The 21,198-nt window shown below is 24.9% G+C and overlaps 1 protein-coding gene across 1 annotated transcript in view; it reads left to right on the top strand.

Moving 5' to 3' along the window:
* The window catches only part of LOC132267201 (uncharacterized), an 84,523-nt gene extending 65,266 nt beyond the window's left edge, over positions 1–19,257 (top strand). The window contains exon 2 of the mRNA XM_059768293.1: positions 18,686–19,257. Coding sequence (XP_059624276.1) covers positions 18,686–18,741 — 56 coding nt within the window. The 3' untranslated portion in view covers positions 18,742–19,257. The remainder of the gene's footprint in view (positions 1–18,685) is intronic.
* The last annotated feature ends 1,941 nt before the right edge of the window (positions 19,258–21,198 follow it).

Here is a 21,198-nt window from a genome sequence, read left to right as displayed (position 1 = left end):
AATAAATTAAATTCTCAACACCAACTCTTCCACTAAGCCCGAAACTAGCCATTCATGTTCATCTCAGTACCTGAAACTGGAAGGGAGTGAGACGGAAAAATCCTAATAAAAAAACCATAACAAGAATTTCAAAATTTTTTATAAAAATTAACTTCACAAAATAATAGATGTATCTTTGAACAAAAATATATATATACAATTTGAATAAAATAATTATTAATAAAATATTTGAAATAAAATTATCCATGTTCTCTTTCTTTCCACTTCACACCACACACAAAATATATATATATATATATATATATATATATATATATATATATATATATATATATAATATGCAACAAATCAAATAAACTCATTAATTAATAAATATCTCTATAATAGGACCCGCCAATCACATTATTACTATCTTGACCACTAATTTAGTCCACTGCTCACTTCTTCTTCTTTTTTATTTTTATTTTTATATATATTTTTTTATCTCAGTCTCACATTGCACATATCTATATCCATACTATTATTAAATGTGCAAAGTGTTTCAGTATTTATTTATTTATACAAAAAATATTTATTAATTGATATAAAAATAGTTTTTGTAAAAATAGTTTCTATAAAACTTTAAAAATTACCTAATAAAATCAATCACATTCTATATAAAACTCTTATTTTTAGTTATTTTTTATGGATAATTAAAGTTTCTATAAAACTATAAAAATTACCTAATAAAATCAATCACATTCTATATAAAACTCTTATTTTTAGTTATTTTTTTATAGATTATCACAAACCCAATTATGATTATGTCATTATCATAAAAGGACACATGTCATCATCCTATTCATCCAAGAAGCCTATAAATATAGGCATGGAAGAAGGAGAAAGGGGTACAGAAATTGATAATTCTAGAAATCAAGAATTCCAGAATAAAATACAAAAGCTTTGCCAAAGAGTTTCAGAATTTATTTATTTATATAAAAAATATTTATTAATTGAGTTGAATTTCAAAGTAAAATACAAAAGCTCTGTCAAGAGTTTTCAGTATTCATTTTTTATATAAAAAAATATTTATTAATTGATATAAAAAGAGTTTTTATCTTTATTATTATTAGATGTATAAAGAGTTTCATTATTTATTTATATAAAAAAATATTTATTAAATGATATGAAAAGAGTTTTTACTAAAACCAAAAAAAAAAAAAAAATCTATAAAGCAATACAATCTACATAATAAAATTTAAATTAACCTATTTATCTATCTATTATTATCCATTTTTAATAAAAGAAAATTTAATTAGACAAGATTTATTAATATAAAAAATATTTATCAATTGATATATAAAATAAAATAATTTTTATAAAACTCTACCACAAATATTGTGAGTATCTTAATAAAATTAAAACTAATTAGACAAGTATATATTTAAAGAAAATAAAATAATTTCAATAAAACTCTATTACAAATTACATATTTTATTATCAATAAAACTCTATCAACAAAAATATATTTAAAGAATTTATATAAAATTCTAACACAAATTACCAATTTATCATGAGTTTTTTAATAAAAAGAAACCTAATTAGACAAGTATTATGAATATATAAAAATTATTTATTAACGGATACAAAATGAGGTTTTTAAAGAGTTTTTAAAACACAAATTACTTATTTATCTATTTAATTTGAGTTTTTTTTACTAAAAGTAAATTTAATTAGACAAGAATTATTAAAATAAAAAATATTTATTAATTGATATAAAAAGAGTTTTTAAAAGAGTTTATATTAAACTCTAACACAAATTACCTATTTATTTATTTATTACAAGTTTTTTAATAAAGGAAAATCTAAATTACCTAATAAAACCAATCACATTCTATATAAAACTCTTATTTTTAGTTTTTTTTTATGAATAACTATAATTTTTATAAAAATCTAAAAATTACCTAATAAAATCAATCATATTCTATATAAAACTCTTATTTTTAGTTATTTTTTATGAATAATTATTACAATATAACTGGCCCGACCCAATTATGATTATGTCATTATCAGAAAAGAACACATGTCATTATCCTATTCATCCAAGAAACCTATAAATAGAGGCAAGGAGGAAGGAGGAAGGGGTACAGAAATTGAGAATTCTAGAAATTTAGAATTTCACAGTAAAATAAAGAAGTTTTGCCAAAGAGTTTCAGTATGTTATTTATTTATATAAAAAAATATTTATTAATTGATATAAAAAGAGTTGAATTACAGAGTAAAATACAGAAACTCTGTCAAAGAGTTTTATTTATTAATTGATATAAAAAGAGTTTTTATCTATACTATTGTTAGATGTGTAAAGAGTTTCAGTATTTATTTATTTATGTAAAAAAATATTTATTAAATAATATGATAAAACACTAAAATCTACATAATAAAATTTAAATTAACCTATTTATCTATTTATTATTATCAATTTTTTAATAAAATAAATCTAATTGAACAAGAATTATTAAAATAAAAAATATTTATTAATTGATATATAAAAGAAAATAATTTTTATATAACTCTACTATGAGTTTCTTAAGAAAATTAAATCCAATTAGACAAGTATATATTTAAAGAAAATAAAATAATTTCTATAAAATTCTATTACAAATTACCTAGTTTATTTTTCATAAAACTCTATCAACAGAGTTTCTATAAAACTCTAATACAAATTACCTGTTTATCTATTTATTATGAGTTTTTTAATAAAAAGAAACCTAATTAAACAGGTATTATTAATATAAAAAATTATTTATTAACTAATACAAAAAGAGGTTTTAAAAGAGTTTTTAAAAAATTATAACACAAATTACCTATTTATCTATTTATTATTAGTTTTTTTTAATCAAACTAAATGTAATTAGACAATAATTATTAAAATAAAAATTATATATTAATTGATATAAAAAGAGTTTTTAAAAGAGTTTATATTAAACTCTAACACAAATTACCTATTTGTTTATTATAAGTTTTTTAATAAAAGAAAATCTAAGTAGACAAGAATTATTAATATAAAAATATTTTCAATTGATATAAAAAATAAAATAATTTTTCTAAAATTCTACCACAAATTACCTTTTATTATGAGTTTTTTTTTTTTTTTTAATAAAAGCTAATCTAATTAGATAGGAATTATTAAAATATAAAAATATTTATTAATTTATGTAAAAAGAGTTTAAAAATATTTTCTATAATACTCTAACACGTATACAAATTACAAATTTTTAGTAAAAGAAAATCTAATTTTCAGAGTAAAATACAAAGTTCTACCAAAGTGTTTCAGTATTTATTTAATTATATAAAAAAATATTTATTAATTAATATAAAAAAAGATTTTGTCTATACTACTATTAAATGTAAAGAGTTTCAGTATTTAAGTATCTATTTATAAAAATATATATTTATTAATTGATATGAAAAGTATTTTAAAAATAAAAAATAAAAACACTCTATCAGACTCCAAAATCTATCTAATAAAATTTAAATTAACCTATTTATTATTATGAATTTTATAATAAAAGAAAATTGAATTAGACAAGAATTATTAATATAAAAAATACTTATTAATTGATATATAAAATAAAATAATTTTTCTAACACTCTATCATAAATTAACTTTTATTATGAGTTTCTTAATAAAATTTAATTTAATTAGACAAGGATATATTTAAAGAAAATAAAATATTAAATGTGCAAAGAGTTTCAGTATTTATTTATTTATATATAAAATATTTATTAATTGATATGAAAAAAGTTTTATAAAAAAAATAAATAAAAGAAAAAAAAAAGTATATAAAACTCTAAAATCTACCTAATAAATTTCAAATTAACCTATTTATCTATTTATTATTATATATTTTTTAATGAAAGAAAATATAAAGTTTCAGTATTTATTTATATATTTAAAAAATATTTATTAAATGTGGAATGAGTTTCAGTATTTCAGTATTTATTTATTTATATAAAAAAATATTTATTAATTGATATGAAAAGAGTTTTTATAGAAAAAAAACTTCTATAAAACTCTAAAATCTACCTAATAAAATTCATATTAACCTATTTATTATTATGAATTTTTTAATAAAAGAAAACCTAATTTTCTGAGTAAAATACAAAAGTTGTGCAAAGGTGTTTAAATATTTATTTATTTATATAAAAAAATATTTATTAATTGACATAAATTTTTTTTTTTTTTATCTATAGTATTATTACATGTGCAAAGAGTTTCAGTATTTAACTATCTATTTTTATAAAAAATTATTTATTAACTGATATGCAAAGAGTTTTTATAAATAAAAAAAAATGTCAATCAAACTCTAAAATCTATCTAATAAAATTTAAGTTAATCTATTTATTTATTTATTATTATGAATTTTTTAATAAAAGAAAATGTAATTAGAATAGAATTATTAATATAAAAAATATTTATTAATTGATATATAAAATAAAATAATTTTTCTAAAACTCTACCATAAATTAACTTTTATTATGAGTTTCTTGACAAAATTAAATTTAATTAAACAAGGATATATTTAAAGAAAATAAAATAATTTTTATAAAACTCTATCACAAATCACAAATTTTATTTTCAATGAAACTCTATCACAATAGACAAAGATATAATATTTAAAGAGTTTCTATAAAATTTTAACTCAAATTTTCTATTTATATATTTATTAAGTGTTTTTTTTTTTTTTTTAATAAAAGGAGATCTAATTAGACAAGTATTATTAATATAAATAATTATTTATTAAAAGAGTTTTTAAAGAGTTTCTATAAAATTATATCACAAATTACCTATTTATCTATTTATTATGACTTTTTTTAATAAAAGAAAATCTAATTAGACAAGCATTATTAAGATAAAAAAATATTTATTAACTAATATAAAAAGAGGTTTGAAAAGAGTTTCTATAAACTTTAACACAAATTACTTATTTATTATGAGTTTTTTAATAAAAGGAAATTTAATTAGACAAGAATTATTAATATAAAAAAATATTTATTAATTGATACAAAAATTGTTTTTTAAAAAGTTTCTATTAAACTGTAGCACAAATTACCTATTTGCTTATTTATTATAAATAGATTTACAGAAAATATAATAATTTCTATAAAACTCTATCACAAATTATCTATTTTATTTTCTTTAAAACTCTATCACATATAACTTGTTTTTATCTATTTATTGTGAGTTTTTTGATGAAAGAAATCTAATTAGACAACGATATATTTAAAGAAAATAAAATATATTTTTAAAAGTGTTTATATAAATTCTAATAAAAATTACCTATTTATGTATTTATTATGAATTTTTTAATAAAATATAATATAACTAGACAAGAATTATTAATATAAAAAATATTTAATAATTGGTATAAAAATAAAATAATTTTTCTAAAACTCTACGACAAATTATCTTTTATTATGAGTTTTTTAATAAAAAAAATATAATTAGACAAGGATATATATGTTTAAAGAAAATAAATAATTTATATAAAATTGTACCACAAATTACCTATTTTATTTGCAATGAAACTCTATCACATTAGATAAGGATATATTTAAAATAGTTTTTATAAAACTCTAACAAAAATTACCAAAATTTAACACAAATTAAGTATTTTATTTTCTTTAAAACTCTATCACATATAACCTGTATTCATCTATTTATTATAAGTTTTCTAATAAAATAAAATCTAATTAAATAAGGATATATTTAAAGAAAAAAAAATAATTTCTATAACTTTATCACATTAGACAAGAATATATTTAAAGAAAATATATAATAATATAATAATACATATAAATAAAATATAAATGTTAAAAAATTTAAACATTTCAGTATTTATTTTTTAATATAAAAAATATTCATTAATTAATACAAAAGAGAACTCTATCACGTATAAGTATATAACCCTTGTATTTATCTATTTTTTATGAGTTTTTTAATAAAAGAAAATCTAATTTTACAAAGATATATCTTAATAAAATAAAATAATTTCTATAAAATTCTACCTCAAACTACATATTTAAAGAAAATAAAATATAACCTAGGGTCTTCCAAAAACCACAAATTCCATATAATAAATTTTTATATCAATTTCAATCTATTGTATAATTAGTATAATTGAATTTCTATTTTAAAATTTAATTAAAAATTAATATAATTGAATTTCTATTATAAATTAAAAATTATACTAAATTTCAAATTATCTAATAAAATTCAAATTACAAATTACATAATAAAATTCAAATTATCTAAAAAAATTTGTTACTTTGAAAAACTCAAATATTTCACTATTAAAATAAAAAATTATTATTTAATAAAAAATAAAATATACATATTTCAGTATTAATATAAAAACATAAAAAATTTATTAATTTACGAAACTTAAACTCTATCACCAATTTCAAAATATTTCAGTATTTAATTATTAATATAAAATAAATTTTTATTAATCAATATGAAGACAAAATTTTTATAAGTTACAAAATATTCACCACGTGCATCGCACGTGCCTTTCCTATATATATATATATATATATATATATATGGGGATAACTTTGTGATAAACATCAAACCACTTTAGTCAAATGAAACACAGAGGGCAAAAAGTAACCAACCGACCGTGAACAAAATAAAAATAAAATCAAGTCCTAAAAATCGGGTTGTCACAGAAACTCTTTGACAATAGGGGCGGCTCACACATTGGATTATAATTTGAATCAGGTGAATACATTTTTTTTTTTTTTTTTTTTCACTATTGTATAATTTTTGATTATTTTAAATAATTTAAAATTTGATTATTTTAAATTATTAGTTAAAAATATATTCAATAAAATCGTGGAAGAAGAAGGGGAGGAGGAAAAAAAAAACAATAGACAAGGATAAAATTAAGAATTTTGATACAAAGTGAAATTTTAGAATGAATCAAACATTAAATAGCTATGATTGGTTCAAGGAGTCTAATAATATTGGAAAATGAAAAAGTCTAATAATATACAATATTGCTAAATAATAATAATAATATACAATAAAAAAGTAATAATTTAAGGACTCTTACTAATAGCTACGATTGGTTGCAGTCTAATGATAAAAAAAATAAAAATGTAGATGTCACACATATCTCCTCTTTATTAACTGTCAAGCATAGTGAACAACAAAAATGCTTATGTATCTTTTTAAAAAGTTACTAAATTACTCTTTTAAGTTTAGAATATTTAAGTTTAAAATTTAAAAAATTATTTTGGTACAAAAAAAAAAAATATGACCTTTACTTTGGTATAGAGAAAGTACAACCTAGTTACACAAGGGACATTTAGTGTATATTGACTAAACTTCGAAAAGGTTATTTCAATTACATTCGTGGTTTTTTTGTTGGTAAAACCTTTGTTGCTTACATTTGTTTTTCATTTACGTCTCATTCTCTTCTCGCCATCTCCAAGCTCGCAAAATCTGCTCTATCACCATATTCTACTTGAAAATACCCCCTTGCCATTTCTTCCGATCTTCCTCGGTTTTCTCTTAAATCTGAATTTGCATCTCTGTTCTTTTGCAATTACCTTCACTTCTCTCTAGCTTGTTTCTCACTCAGAAAATCCAACTTGGTGTGTCTGTTATTGCTGGATTTGAAACGCTTACTAGCTCCGTCCAACAAAATCCATAAGCTAGAGGTATTATCTTTTCTATTGCTTTCTTAATTTCAAAAACAATATTTGCTGCAATTTGTTTCGTAATATCTTTTGTATTTCTTGCTTATAAAAAAAAAAAAAAAAAAAAAAAAAAAAAAAAAAAAAAAAAAAACTTTTGTACTGCATCATCTCCTTCGATTTCTGTCTCTATTTGTGAACTCAAACCTCTCTATCTGCGTACTCTCACCCTCTTGCAAAATTTGAGTAAGCTTTTTCTCAATTGTTTTGTAATATCTTTTGTATTGCTTCCTTTAGAAAAAAAAAAAAAAAAAAAAAAAAAAAACGGCATCATCTCCTTCAAAAAAAAAAATTTCCTTCCTTTTATGTTTGCTTCTAATCTTTCTTGAATTTGGCGCACTCTGTCTGTCTGTGAACTCAAACCTCTCAATCTGCAATTACCGAAAAAAAAAAGAAAGAAAAACCTCTCAATCTGCAATATCTATTACTCTCGAGGTCTCACCCTCTTGACTTTTCTGGAAAATTTGAGTAAGCATTATTGCTCTTGAGAATCTTCACTTTTCTGTACTTTCCTTTCTCCTGTTTCTCAATTAAAATCAGACTTCCTGTGTTAGAACTCTTCATTATATCATTTCCACCCCCCAAAAAAGAAAAAAAAGGGTAGATAGCCAGTGGGTTGAAAATGGATGTTGTTGATACTATTGTGGGAAAAATGTTAGAGCCAATGATAGAGCTTTTGTTCACATCCACTCGGCGTCAAATTGGTTATGTGTTTCACTACAAACACAACATCAAGAGTTTTGAAGTTGAAGTTGAGAATCTCAGAGCTTGTATGAAGAGGGTCCAAGACGATGTCGAAATGGCCAAGGACAATGGGATGGTAGTGGAGGAAGATGTTTCGAAGTGGCTTGAGAAAGTAGAGAGGTCGTTGATCACGTTTGAAGAAGTGAAGAAGTTATTGCAAGACAGACAGAACCTCTGTTGTCTTGATGTTTGCTCGAGGCATCAGCTAGGTAGGGAAGGAAAAAAGAAGAGTTTGGTTGTTACTGGCCTAAAAGATGAAGGTAAGTTTGAGACACATGCACGTACTCCTCATCTCACTGGTATTTGGAATGTCTCCTCCACAAATTTTGAGCAATTTGAATCCAGAAATTCAGTTTTTAACAAGATCATGGAGGCGATGAAAGATGACAGTAATTACAAATTTGGAATATATGGAATGCCTGGTGTTGGAAAGACTACAATGGTGGAAGAAGTTGGAAAACAAGCTGAAAAAGGCAGTTTTCTCTCAGAATCCGGATCTGACGAAAATCCAAGAAAAACTTGCAGATTGTTTAAATTTGGAACTAAAAAAAAAGAGTGAAGAAGGGAGAGCTGCTGAACTACGCAATAGATTGAAGAACGGGAGAAAAATCCTTGTGATATTGGATGACCTTTGGGGTGATCAGATCACACTGAAGAAAATCGGAATTCCAGATGATATAGATAATAGCCAGGGTTGCAAGATTTATATTGATGATTTGGTAAAGTATGGAGTGGAAACAGGGTTTCTTCGAGGCTCGGATACAATGAAAAAGAAAAGAGATAGAGCAAAAACGTTGGTTAATATCTTCAAGAATTCTAATTTATTGTTGGAAGGTAAAGATAAAAATTCAGTCAAAATGCATGACGTAATTCGAGATGTTGCTATTTCAATTGCATCAAAAGATCCGAATGTGTTTTTCGTAAAAGATGCTATCAATGTTTGGCTCGAAAAAGATGATTATAGATGTTGCACAACAATATCATTAAGGACTTCCCACAATGTTACTCGGCTTCTGGATCAATTAGTTTGCTGAGAACTACGCACCCTAGTGTTGGGATGCAACACATCTGGTGGATCACAATTACTAGAACTCCCTAGTAACTTTTTTGAATGGGTAGAAAATCTTGAAGTTTTGAATTTGTATAGAATAAATCTATTACAATCATCACTTTCAAATTTGGTTAATCTTCGGATGTTGCGTCTGCACTACTATAAGTTGGTGGATCTATCTTTCCTCAAGAATTTTAAAATCCTTGATATTCTAAGTATTGATGAGGATTTCCAACATAAACTGATGGTTGATGAAGTAGGACAGTTATATCGTCGGCATTAGTTGGATTTGAGAAAATGTAATTGTGAGATGGCTGAAATATTTCAGTCGGCCATCCTATCACATCTATCCGGCCTAGAGGAATTGTACCTTTCGTTGAGATTTGAAATATTTCAGTCGGCCATCCTATCACATCTATCCGGTCATCTTATTGCCTAAGAATGACCTTCCCAGCTTTCAATCGTTGACAACATTTCATATTTGGATTGGGGATGATGATTGGAGGTGCAATCGTAAATACACGGAAACAAAGATCTTGGGACTCAAGAATGTTCCTTGGAAAATTGAGTTCAATGTTTTGATGAAGAATGTTAGAAGTACTATTTTTGCTTAATTCGGAAGGCGCAAAGAAGGTGCTTCACAACATAGACAGAGACTGGTTTTTAGACTTGGAGTCTCATAAAGTTGAGAATTGTGATGACGTGGAATATCTACTAGGAAAACCTCATACACCATGCCCATTGGGTTCTTTTGGTAAACTCAGCATACTAGAAGTTGGCGAATGTAGATCAATCAAGTATCTCTTTTCTCCTTCCACCGCAAGAGGTCTTTCAAATCTGCAGGAGCTCAAAATTAGCAATTGTGAAATGTTGGAAGAAATAGTTGGAGGTGATGAGGACGTCATGGATAAAGTTTTTTTTGGTCAGTTAAAAAAATTGTGGTTAGTGAATTTGGCGAATCTCAGAAGCATCTATTCCAATATGAAAAAGACATTAACTACAGAGTGCAACCCTTCCACCGTTGAACAAGCTCTATTTAATGAAAAGGTATGCTCACTCTCTCTCTCTCTCTCTCTATATATATATATTCTGTGATTTCTTGAAATTATTTGTAGACATATTAATCCAATTGAGTTTTGAAAACCAAAATTAACAACAAAGATGAATTAACAATCTTTGGTTAGGACCTTACTTTCCCGGACAAATTTTTTTTAGAGGTTAAGCAAATGTATATATATATATATCTATGTGTAAATAGTTTCAATATTGCAGTGTTTCAGTATTTATTTATTAATATAAAAATATATTTATTAATTGATATAAAATGAATTAAAAGAAAAGAGTTTCTATAAATAAAATGAATTAAAAGAAAAGAGTTTCTATAAATAAAATGAATTAAAATAAAGGAGTTTTTATGAAAGAGTTTCAGTATTTATTTATTAATATAAAAATATATTTGATATAAAATGAATTAAAATAAAAGAGTTTTTATAAATAAAATGAATTAAAATAAAATATTTTCTATGAATTACAAAATTTCAGTATTTATTTATTAAAAGTTACTTATATTCTTTGTTTTATTAAAAGTACATTATTATTATTTAATTGGTAATCACACACACTTGTCTCTCCTGAGACTTGAACTCCTGACCTTCATTTAGAAAGTAAGAGATTGATACCGCTAGGCCACTGACCCTTTGGTTGGAACATTATCCTTTGAATTGCATTAATTATGTTAATTTTTTTTTTCTTTAATTATGTTTTATTCTTTGAATTGAATTAATCATGCTAATTGAATTACATTATAATATTATAATAAAATTATTCGTATGTTTTATTATAATGCTGTGGTGAGATACATTAGTTACATTTATATACGAAAAATTGAGATCTAGCGAACAGGTGATATAACGCATGATAGTTCAAAATTCTTTATTTTTAATTTATTTTGATTGATCAGTTTCACAGCATGGTTCAAAGTTCTTTGTTTTATTATAGTCACATTATTCTTTGAATTGCATTAATCATGTTGAGTTTTCTTTTTTGTTTAATTATGTTTTATTCTTTGAATTGCATTAATCAAGTTAATTTTTTATTTTTTATTTTTGTGTTTGTTTAATTATGTCATGTCATCATTTATTTTTGAAAAAATATCTTTTACTTTATTTTGATTGATCTGTTTCGCAACATGGTTCAAATTCTTTATTTTTATTACAGGTACATTATGTTTTCTTTTAACAAGTTATTGATCAATTATTTGAAAAGTAAATTTATTTTGATAATTTTTATATAATTTTTTAAAATTATAATTATAATATAACTTTTCATCACGGTCGCATGTGCGTTTTACTAGTGCGTGTGTGTGTGGGTGGGGACGGCAAGAATACGTGCTGGCCATAGAGGTGGCTTTGCAAAAAGAGGCCATACACACCCAAGCTGATAAAGGCAGCCCAAAACACAAAAGGGAGAACCTTAAGACCGAAAAGAAAGAAAGCCCAGTAACAGGCCCATCAGATAATCAAGAGTCCAGAAAAAATTTTGCTTTGCTATTTAAATGTTTTGGGAAATGATTATTATTATTATTATTATTATGATTTTTTTTTTTTTAAAGCCCTCGCTGCCTTAATCTAACTGTGGGGTTTGGATGGTAGACGAAGTATATTGAAAATAAGATGGACTCTACTTGGAAGATATTTAATGAGAGTAATTGAATTATTTATTGAAAGATATTTAATGAGAGTAATTGAATTATTTATTTATATTTTTGTGTGAAATTAACTACAAAAATGGATAAACAATTTTGATACAAATTAAGGTAAACAATTTTTTTAAAAGGTTAAGCAAATGCCTATATCATATCTATCTATATCTATACTTATTATTAAAAGTACATTATTGTGTTTTAGGACATATATTAATTAATTTTTAATTAATTTTTTTTTTTCAATTTTAAACGCTATATTATTATTGTTAACTAAAAATAATAATTTTTTTTTTCAATTATTATATTTTTATTAAGAGGAAATATAATTAGAGAATGAAATTTATAATATTTCAGTATATATATATATATATATATATATATATATATTAATTTATTTTTAAATTCGATTTCTTTTCAATTTTAACTAGTATGGAGTATATTATATTGTTGTTAACTAAACAATAAATTTTTCCAACTACTATATTATATGAAAAGAAAATATAATTAAAGAAGAAAATATATAATATTAAAAAATCTAATAAGAGAAGTAAACACATTAATATATAAAATTCAATAAAAAGAAAGCTAATCAAAGAAGAAAATATATAATATGTAGGGAAAACTACATTTAAGTAAAGGTTAAAAGTACTAAATAACAAATTGGTTTATTTTAAAATTTTATTTTTTATTTTGGTTGAATTAAGCAAAATAGTTACATATACATATAAAACTATTATTCAGGTCCAAGATATGATATCCTTCAAACACTTATTTTAAAATACCAAATTATTCTTCTTAAATTCGATAATTCCTTCACTCAAAAAATTTTTAGAAACCCACCAAATTCTTTTTTTTTTTTGGAAAAGGAAAATGTTGATGTGTATATATGTAGATATATATAAATGTAAATAATTAGAGGACTATCAAAGATTCTTGAATCAGCATGTAAAAGAAAATTAAAAAATAATATAACCATCATCAAATGAAATAATTTTTTCCTGAATTTCTAAATGAGAGAATATTGTGTTGCTGACAAATAAAATACCCAATTAAATTGGAATCAGTCGACAAAGCCGATGATGCTTTAATGTGGACTGTGGGGATTGGTCAAGGATAGATCATATGGTCCCCAAATCCAACGGACATGATCTATTTTGATCAAGCCTAACCCAAGGCTTGCCCTTACCACTCCATGTCCCCACCAAGCCCATGTTGATTTCACCTATGATCAATGGACTCGATGTTGCCACCTAACACAACAAAAAACTGAGGCAAAGAACCCAACTCACAGATCTTCCTTGTCCTCTGTAATTCCATCCACCAAAAGGCAGCCCAAAAACACAAAAGGGAGAACCATCAGATAAAATGTTGCTTTGTAAAAACGTTAGTTTTTATGGTAGACGAAGTGGATTGGAAAAAGAGATGGATTCTACTTGGAAGATATTTAATAAAACTATTGTTGTAATTGATTTATTTATTTATTTATATTTTGTGTAGTGTGTGAATTAGACATCTCTTTAATTATGGCTCAATTCCTATTGTTTCCTCGTAAAAAAAAACACTGTATTGAAATCTCAAGTTGTGCTATGGTTGTTGATGACAAATAGTAGAGTATCTTCTTTTTAAAAGAATGTCGGAATTGATCTATGTGTTCAAAAATATTATCGTGAATTGGATTGAAAAGACCTAGAAGGAAAACGATATGTGCATATGTAATGAACAAAATTTAATGTAATGAACCACAGGTTACTCTTCCCGTTTTGGAGAAATTGACCATTAGAAAATTAAATAGCATTACAATTATATGGGACAAACAATTACTCTCAATCCAAGAAGCAGACACAAGTCATGTGATTGTCATGTTCACTAAGTTAAAGATTTTGATTCTTGATGAGTTGTCAAGCTTGAAAAGTTTATGCAATAGTTGTGATTATGAAGAAGAAGAAATATCGGAGGAAGGCATTTCCGAAATACAAGCTCTCTTCAATGGCAAGGTATGTATATATATAATGAAAAATAAAAAACTTTTACTCAGATTTCATGTTTGAAAGTTCTGAATATATATATATATTTCATCTCTATTGTCGAGCTATTAATCCGTTTAAATTTTGAAAACCAAAATTAACAACAAAAATGGATAAACAATTTTGATACAAATTGAGGTAAACAATTTTTTTAAAAGGTTAAGCAAATGCCTATATCATATCTATCTATATTTATACTTATTATTAAAAGTACAATCTTGTGCTTTAGTACATATATTAATTGTTTTTAATTAATTTCTTTTTTCAATTTTAACTGCTATATTATTATTGTTAACTAAAAAAATAATTTTTTTCAATTATTATATTATATTAAAAGGAAAAATAATTAGAGAATGAAATTTATAATATTTCAGTATATATATTTATTTATTTTTAAATTCTATTTCTTTTCAATTTTAACTAGTACGGAGTATATTATTTTTGTTAACTAAACAAATAACTTTTTCCAACTACTATATTATTTGAAAAGAAAATATAATTAAAGAAGAAAATATATAATATTAAAAAATCTAATTAGAGAAGTAAACACATTAATATCTAATTTTTAATTCAATAAAAAGAAAGCTAATCAAAAAAAGAAAATATATAATATGTAGGGAAAACTACATTTAAGTAAGGTTAAAAGTACTAAATAACAAATTTATTTTTTATTTTGGTTGAATTAAGCAAAATGATTACATATACATATAAAACTATTATTCAGGTCCAAAATATCCTCCTAATACTTATTTTAAAATACCAAATTCATTTTTTTTTTTTGGGAAAAGGAAAATGTTGATGTGTGTATATAAGTAGATATATATAAATATAAATATAAATAATTAGAGGATCAAAGATTCTTGAATCAGCATGTAAAAGAAAAAGAAAAAATAATATAATCATCATCAAATGAAATAATTTTTTCCTGAATTTCTAAATGCGAGAATATTGTGTTGCTGCCAAATAAAATACCCAATTAAATTGGAATCAGTCGACAAAGCCGATGATACTTTAATGTGGACTGTGGAGATTGGTCATGTATAGATCATATGGTCCCCAAATCCAACGGACATGATTTATTTTGATCCAGCCTAACCCAAGGCTTGCCCTTACCACTCCATGTCCCCACCAAGCCCATGTTGATTTCACCTATGATCAATGGCCTCGATGTTGCCACCTAACACAACAAAAAACTGAGGCAAAGACCAACTCACAGATGTTCCTTGTCTGCAATTCCATCCACCAAAGCTAAATAAAGGCATACCTTCCGAAAAAAAACAAAGCTAATAAAGGCAGCCCAAAAACACAAAAGGGAGAACCATCGGATAAAATGTTGCTTTCTAAAAACGTTAGTTTTTACTTGGAAGATATTTAATAAAACTATTGTTGTAATTGATTTATTTATTTATATTTTGTGTAGTGTGTGAATTAGACATTTCTTAATTATGGCTCAATTCCTATTGTTTCCTGGTAAAAAAAAAAAAAACTGTACAGAAATCTCAAGTTGTGCTATGGTTGTTGATGATAAAAAGTAGAGCATCTCTTGGGATGGCAAATGGGCGGGTTGAGTTTGGGTTGTATTAAAAATGGACGAGTCAACATAGGACATGATCCATATTCAACTCGTTCAGAACGGATTAAAAATAAGCCGATTGAAATGAGTAGGGTCAACCCGTTATGACCCGTGAATTTATTAATTATTATTTTTAATTATTATTTTTTTAAAAATTTTTTTATTAAATGTTAACATGATTTAACATATATTATATATTTGATTATTCACTATGTGTGTCTTAAGAAAACGCAACTTAATTAATTCAAAAATAAAATAAAACTTTAACTGTAGAGGTAATATGCATTTATATTGAGAGGTAGAACACATTACATTAGTAATTATAAAATAATTTAAAAGTATTTCTTTTTAAATTATAAAATAAGCTAGACGACAAAATCAGTCAACTGTTCCAGAAATATACTGCAGAGCTCATATATGAACCAGATACAAAATTACAAATCAGTCCAACCATTTCAGATATATATTAAAATCAAATCAGTAAAAAATTAAAAGAGTAATCCTATTAAGTGCGTTCTCTTGGTGTATCGATTAGCTCTTCTTTTAGGTTAGAAAATTTTAGAGATAAGTGCAAATAGGAAAGTGAACATTAAAAAAAATAAATAAAATAACGTTTTCTTACCCTTGAAAAAAAAAAATCATAATATTGTGCAATTTGCAAATTTTTATTTTTTTAATACATTGAGTTGGTGCAGATTGGAGCAGTTTTCACAGCAATTAAAAAAGAAAGATAATATCACAAAAATAAGAGGATTAAATATAGGGATAAACATAAAAATATAAAAGGTTATTGAAAGAAAGACATTAAGAAGAAAACAATAAAACAACGTGGTTTTTTTATTTTTATTTTTTATCCGCAAACATCAAGAAGAAAAAAAAGAATGGTGATTAGTTTGAATGTTTAGTTTTGAAATTTATCAAATACAACAATACATTGAAATTTTATGATCTTGGATATAGTGATTCATAAAAATTTTTAAATTATTTTGCATTTTTAAATTATTTAATTATTTTTTTACTATTTTTTTCGGAAGGTTTTAAAATTTTTTATTTTAATTATTTAAAATTATTTTTTAATTATTTGTTTTTTTAAGAAGAAGTTTCTAGAGAGAGAAACTTAAATAGAAGGGATTGATAAAAGACAAATTTAGAGAGAGAGGATTGTGAGTGAGAGAATTTTAGAGAAAGAAATGAGTTGAGTACAATATAAAATAGATTTATAGATGTATGTTGTGTGTTTATTATGTGATGGGTGAAATATGGGTTGAATATGGTCAACCCATCTTGACCCTCAAATTAAGTGGTTAAAAATTACACAACCTTTCTTGACCCTCAAATTAAATATTGTTCACCCATAATCATTAAAAAAATGAGCGGATATGGGCGGATTGATGGTTCTTGACTCATTTTGCCACCCCTAGTACTATCTTCTTTCTTAAAGAATGTCGGAATTGATCTATGTGTTCAAAACTATTATTGTGAATTGGGTTGAAAAGACCTAGAAGGGAAACAATATATGCATATGTAATAAACAAAATTTAATGTAATGAACCACATGTTACTCTTCCTGTCTTCGAGAAATTGTTCATTGCAAAATTAAATAGCATTACAGCTATATGATACAAGCAATCACTCCCCGTCCAAGAAGTGGAAAATTCCTTTCAGTATCTCCAAGAATTAGTTGTAAGAGATTGTGAGAAGCTGAAAAAGATAATCGGATTCGAAATAGGACAACGAAAAGAAGCAGGAGCAAGTGATGAGATTGCCGCGTTCACTCGGTTGAAGTTAATGTCACTTGAAGAGTTGCCAAGCTCGAAAAGTTTTTGCTACTGTGGTTCTGAAGTAGAAGAATCATCGGAAGGAGGCATTCGCCAAATACAAACTCTATTCAACCGCAAGGTACGTTCTTAAATAAACGAGCCAATTCCGAAAATTGTTAAGCTCAACTCTTTAAGCTCATGGAACGTTCATGAAACGTAGGCACGAGCCAAAGTGATCTTGAACACAGTGCGAAAATCAAGGCCGAACACTGAATATATCTTGGCTGTTTTTATTAGACGAGGCGAGCCAAACCAAACCCGAGGTATTTAAAATAATGAAGAGTCAAGCCTTGCATCTTTAATTTGGGAATGGATTTCAATAGTGTTATCTTTATTTGATGGAAATATGTATATATGCATGGGCGTACTGAGTGATTTTTCTGCGGGTTGCATTTCCAATGTTGGAGAAACTGATACTCTCTGATGGGAGCCTCTTTGAACAAATTTGGAATTCTCAGCTTCCAGCAAGCTCCTCTACAAAACTAAGAGACATAAACTAAGAGGTAACTCGGAGCAGCAAATTATTACATTTTCCTCCTAACCTCCTACAGAGGTTTGAGGCTGTTGAAGAACTCAAAATGTATTATTGTTATTCATTAGAAGCTGTAGTAGCCTTCAACCGTGAAAGACTTAATGGCATAGTAAGACAGGGATTTATGGTCTTCAACAACCAAACAGGTCTAAAAGTTGGTTTTTGCAACAGTGTGAGATATTTATTCTCACTCTCAATTGCAACAACAAGTCTCACCCAATTCACAATAATTGGTCATCATATTCACAAGTCCCATGAGCAACAAATTAATCATGGTTTGCAGAGCAACAAATTAATCATGGAATGGCAACGGCCAAGAGGTAAATATGGAGTTGATAAAATTCTAATAAGAAATATGATAAAGACTATCAGTTTTATTTTCTGAGGATAGTAGTAGTCAACTATGTATTTTTATTATTTGTATGAAAATTTGTCCTTGAATTTCTATAAGGAATGACTCAGCTAATGCTTTCCATTTTGATATCAATTGCTAGATGATGAAACAAATGAGGATGAAGTTGAAGGAGAGAGCTCAGGGCAACAATTATAACAAACCAAGTGTAAGTTCCTTTTTTCTCTTTCAATGCTTTTTTTATATAATTTTGTTGTTGGTGGCATAAGTTATGGGTAGTTTCTTAAATATTCATTTGTTTATTATCCCCCAAAACATAAATAAAATAATTGTAACAAAGAAATGAGATTACAAAAGAGTTGGCATTACAATTGAAAAACACTTGATCAATTGTATTCGAAACTCTTTTATGTTCTATATTTGGAGACTTCATTAATTCCGTTTGTTTCGACGAAAAATATTTTTTTTTTTTTTTTTTTCGGGTAAAATATTTTTTTATTTTTACTTTGTCAGTATTTGACAAAGGTTTACGTCGAGGTTGAGGTCGAGTCCATTGGGTGGGGCATGTAAAATAACTTGCCGAAAATTTATGGATAAATTATTTTTGTTAAATTTTAATATATTTTTTCTTCGTAAATATTTTACGATAACCAAACACCAAAAAATAAAAAAATATTTTCTAAAAAATATTTTACGCCCAAACAAACGGAACCAAAAGTTACACTATTTTGAAATCAATTATCAATTTTTAAGTTACTGATTCAAAAACTACGAAAGGCATAAAAATCATTATGAGAATTTATGAAAAATCATGGGACACTTGACTCAGGTGTTTTTTTTGTTTTGTTCTTTTTTTTATTATAATTTTATTGACAAGAAATAAACAAATAACTCTTTGTTCTTTGGCTCTAGTATAGCATTTGTAGTTAGTAAAACATTGTACAATATACCTAGAATACACATCCATATAATTTTGAAAAGAGAGAGAGAGAAAACACACAGAAAATTCAAGTCAATCTCTGAATACCTCAAATAAAATGTTACTTTATTGTGGAACCTCTACAAGCCCAAAATGTGTCGCAGATTAACATAATGAAAATTCATTTCAATTTTTAGTGAATCTTGGATTGAATGATTAAATATGTTTTGTTGAACATAGTTAACTAGAACTCAATTCTGACTTTTGAAACTAAGTGGATGGAACAAAAGAAACAAATGTTGTACAATACTTTAGAGAAACATGAAATTGATTCACCCTTTTGCTGTAATATAAACCATGACACTGCACCCAGATACAATAGTACAGGCGATAAGAACTTGAAAAAAAAAAAATGATAATATATATATATAATTGTACTCATATAGATATGTATAAAATTCAAAACATATAATTGTATCCATTTATAAGTTTAAAATAGTAATTTTGTTGCCTGCTATATATATATAAATTTATTATTACTAGCATTCTATTATAAGGTATAACTTCTAAAAATTATTATTTAAATAAACTCCACTTGTGGTCCATCAAAAATACCAATAAAAATAATGATATCATATATGCTAATATATTTAGTTGTCATTTCTCTAAATGACAAATTTTATAAAGTTATTAAAGCACTTCTTTATTTTGTTCTTAATACTCCATTTTATTCAAATTTGCGAGATTTTGTTTAGTCAAAATAGTATTTTTTATTTATTAATCTTTGGTCGAGGTAATAATGATACTTTTTCCCAAAATGTAATCAAAGTACTCTTTTTTTTAATTAATTTTTTACTGTATTTTCTCTTTAATTACCGCTACAGTTTTACATGTTACTTATTGTTTCCTCTACTCTATGGCTTTTCTTTCTCATATTAAATTTTCCTCTGTTTATTTAGGTTTCATTTTTCTCATATTTTGGAATATATTTTCCGCAAAATATATACTAAAACAAATATCATAAAGAGAATGAAATACGTATGACATACCACAATAAGAGAAAAACACGACCATGTTTGGGTTTACTATTTTTAAAAAAGGTCAATAGAAAAATGATAATTGTATATATATATATAGAAAAATGATAATTATATATATATATATATATATATATATATATATATATATGTATTTACAAATTAATACTATTATGGTGAACATTTCTTTTCTAATTTAATTTTTGAAACATTTTGTCATGATGACCAAATAAAAAGAACTACGATGGACGAATACTTATACAAAATTGTACTGCGACGCAAATCTAATGTCAGTATGCATTAGATACTTGCAAATAAACACATGCAAATTTTAAATATATATATATATAAACACACACATATATTTCAAACATGTGTATGATGATATAGATCTACATATTCCATAATTGTTAATTCCTTTCTAATACAAAGTTTCCTTACCAAAAAAGGTACTTATCATATAATTTGTAACAGGACATGGGTGCGTTAAGATTTGCTTAACCGTCCAAAAAAAATAGAGTAGAGAGTTGAAAATCAATTGAAGTTCATTTTGCTCAATTCTACAGTAGAATTAAGTTCTACCGGTTCTGCCCATTCTACATCCGGTAGAACAGCATTCTGTTTTAAAACCAATAAATCTAAGTAGCTTGTTTGATTGGTACAAAAATTCATAGAATTGGTTGAATCCTATTCTATTTG

The sequence above is a fragment of the Cornus florida genome, unplaced genomic scaffold (assembly GCF_030987335.1).
Source record: "Cornus florida cultivar Cherokee Brave unplaced genomic scaffold, ASM3098733v1 CherokeeBrave_3.0.0_Hap2_Chr07, whole genome shotgun sequence".
In the NCBI taxonomy this organism is placed as follows: domain Eukaryota; kingdom Viridiplantae; phylum Streptophyta; class Magnoliopsida; order Cornales; family Cornaceae; genus Cornus; species Cornus florida.
The sequence above is the reverse complement of the archived record's forward strand: the minus strand, read 5'-3'. Positions and strand labels throughout refer to the sequence as shown.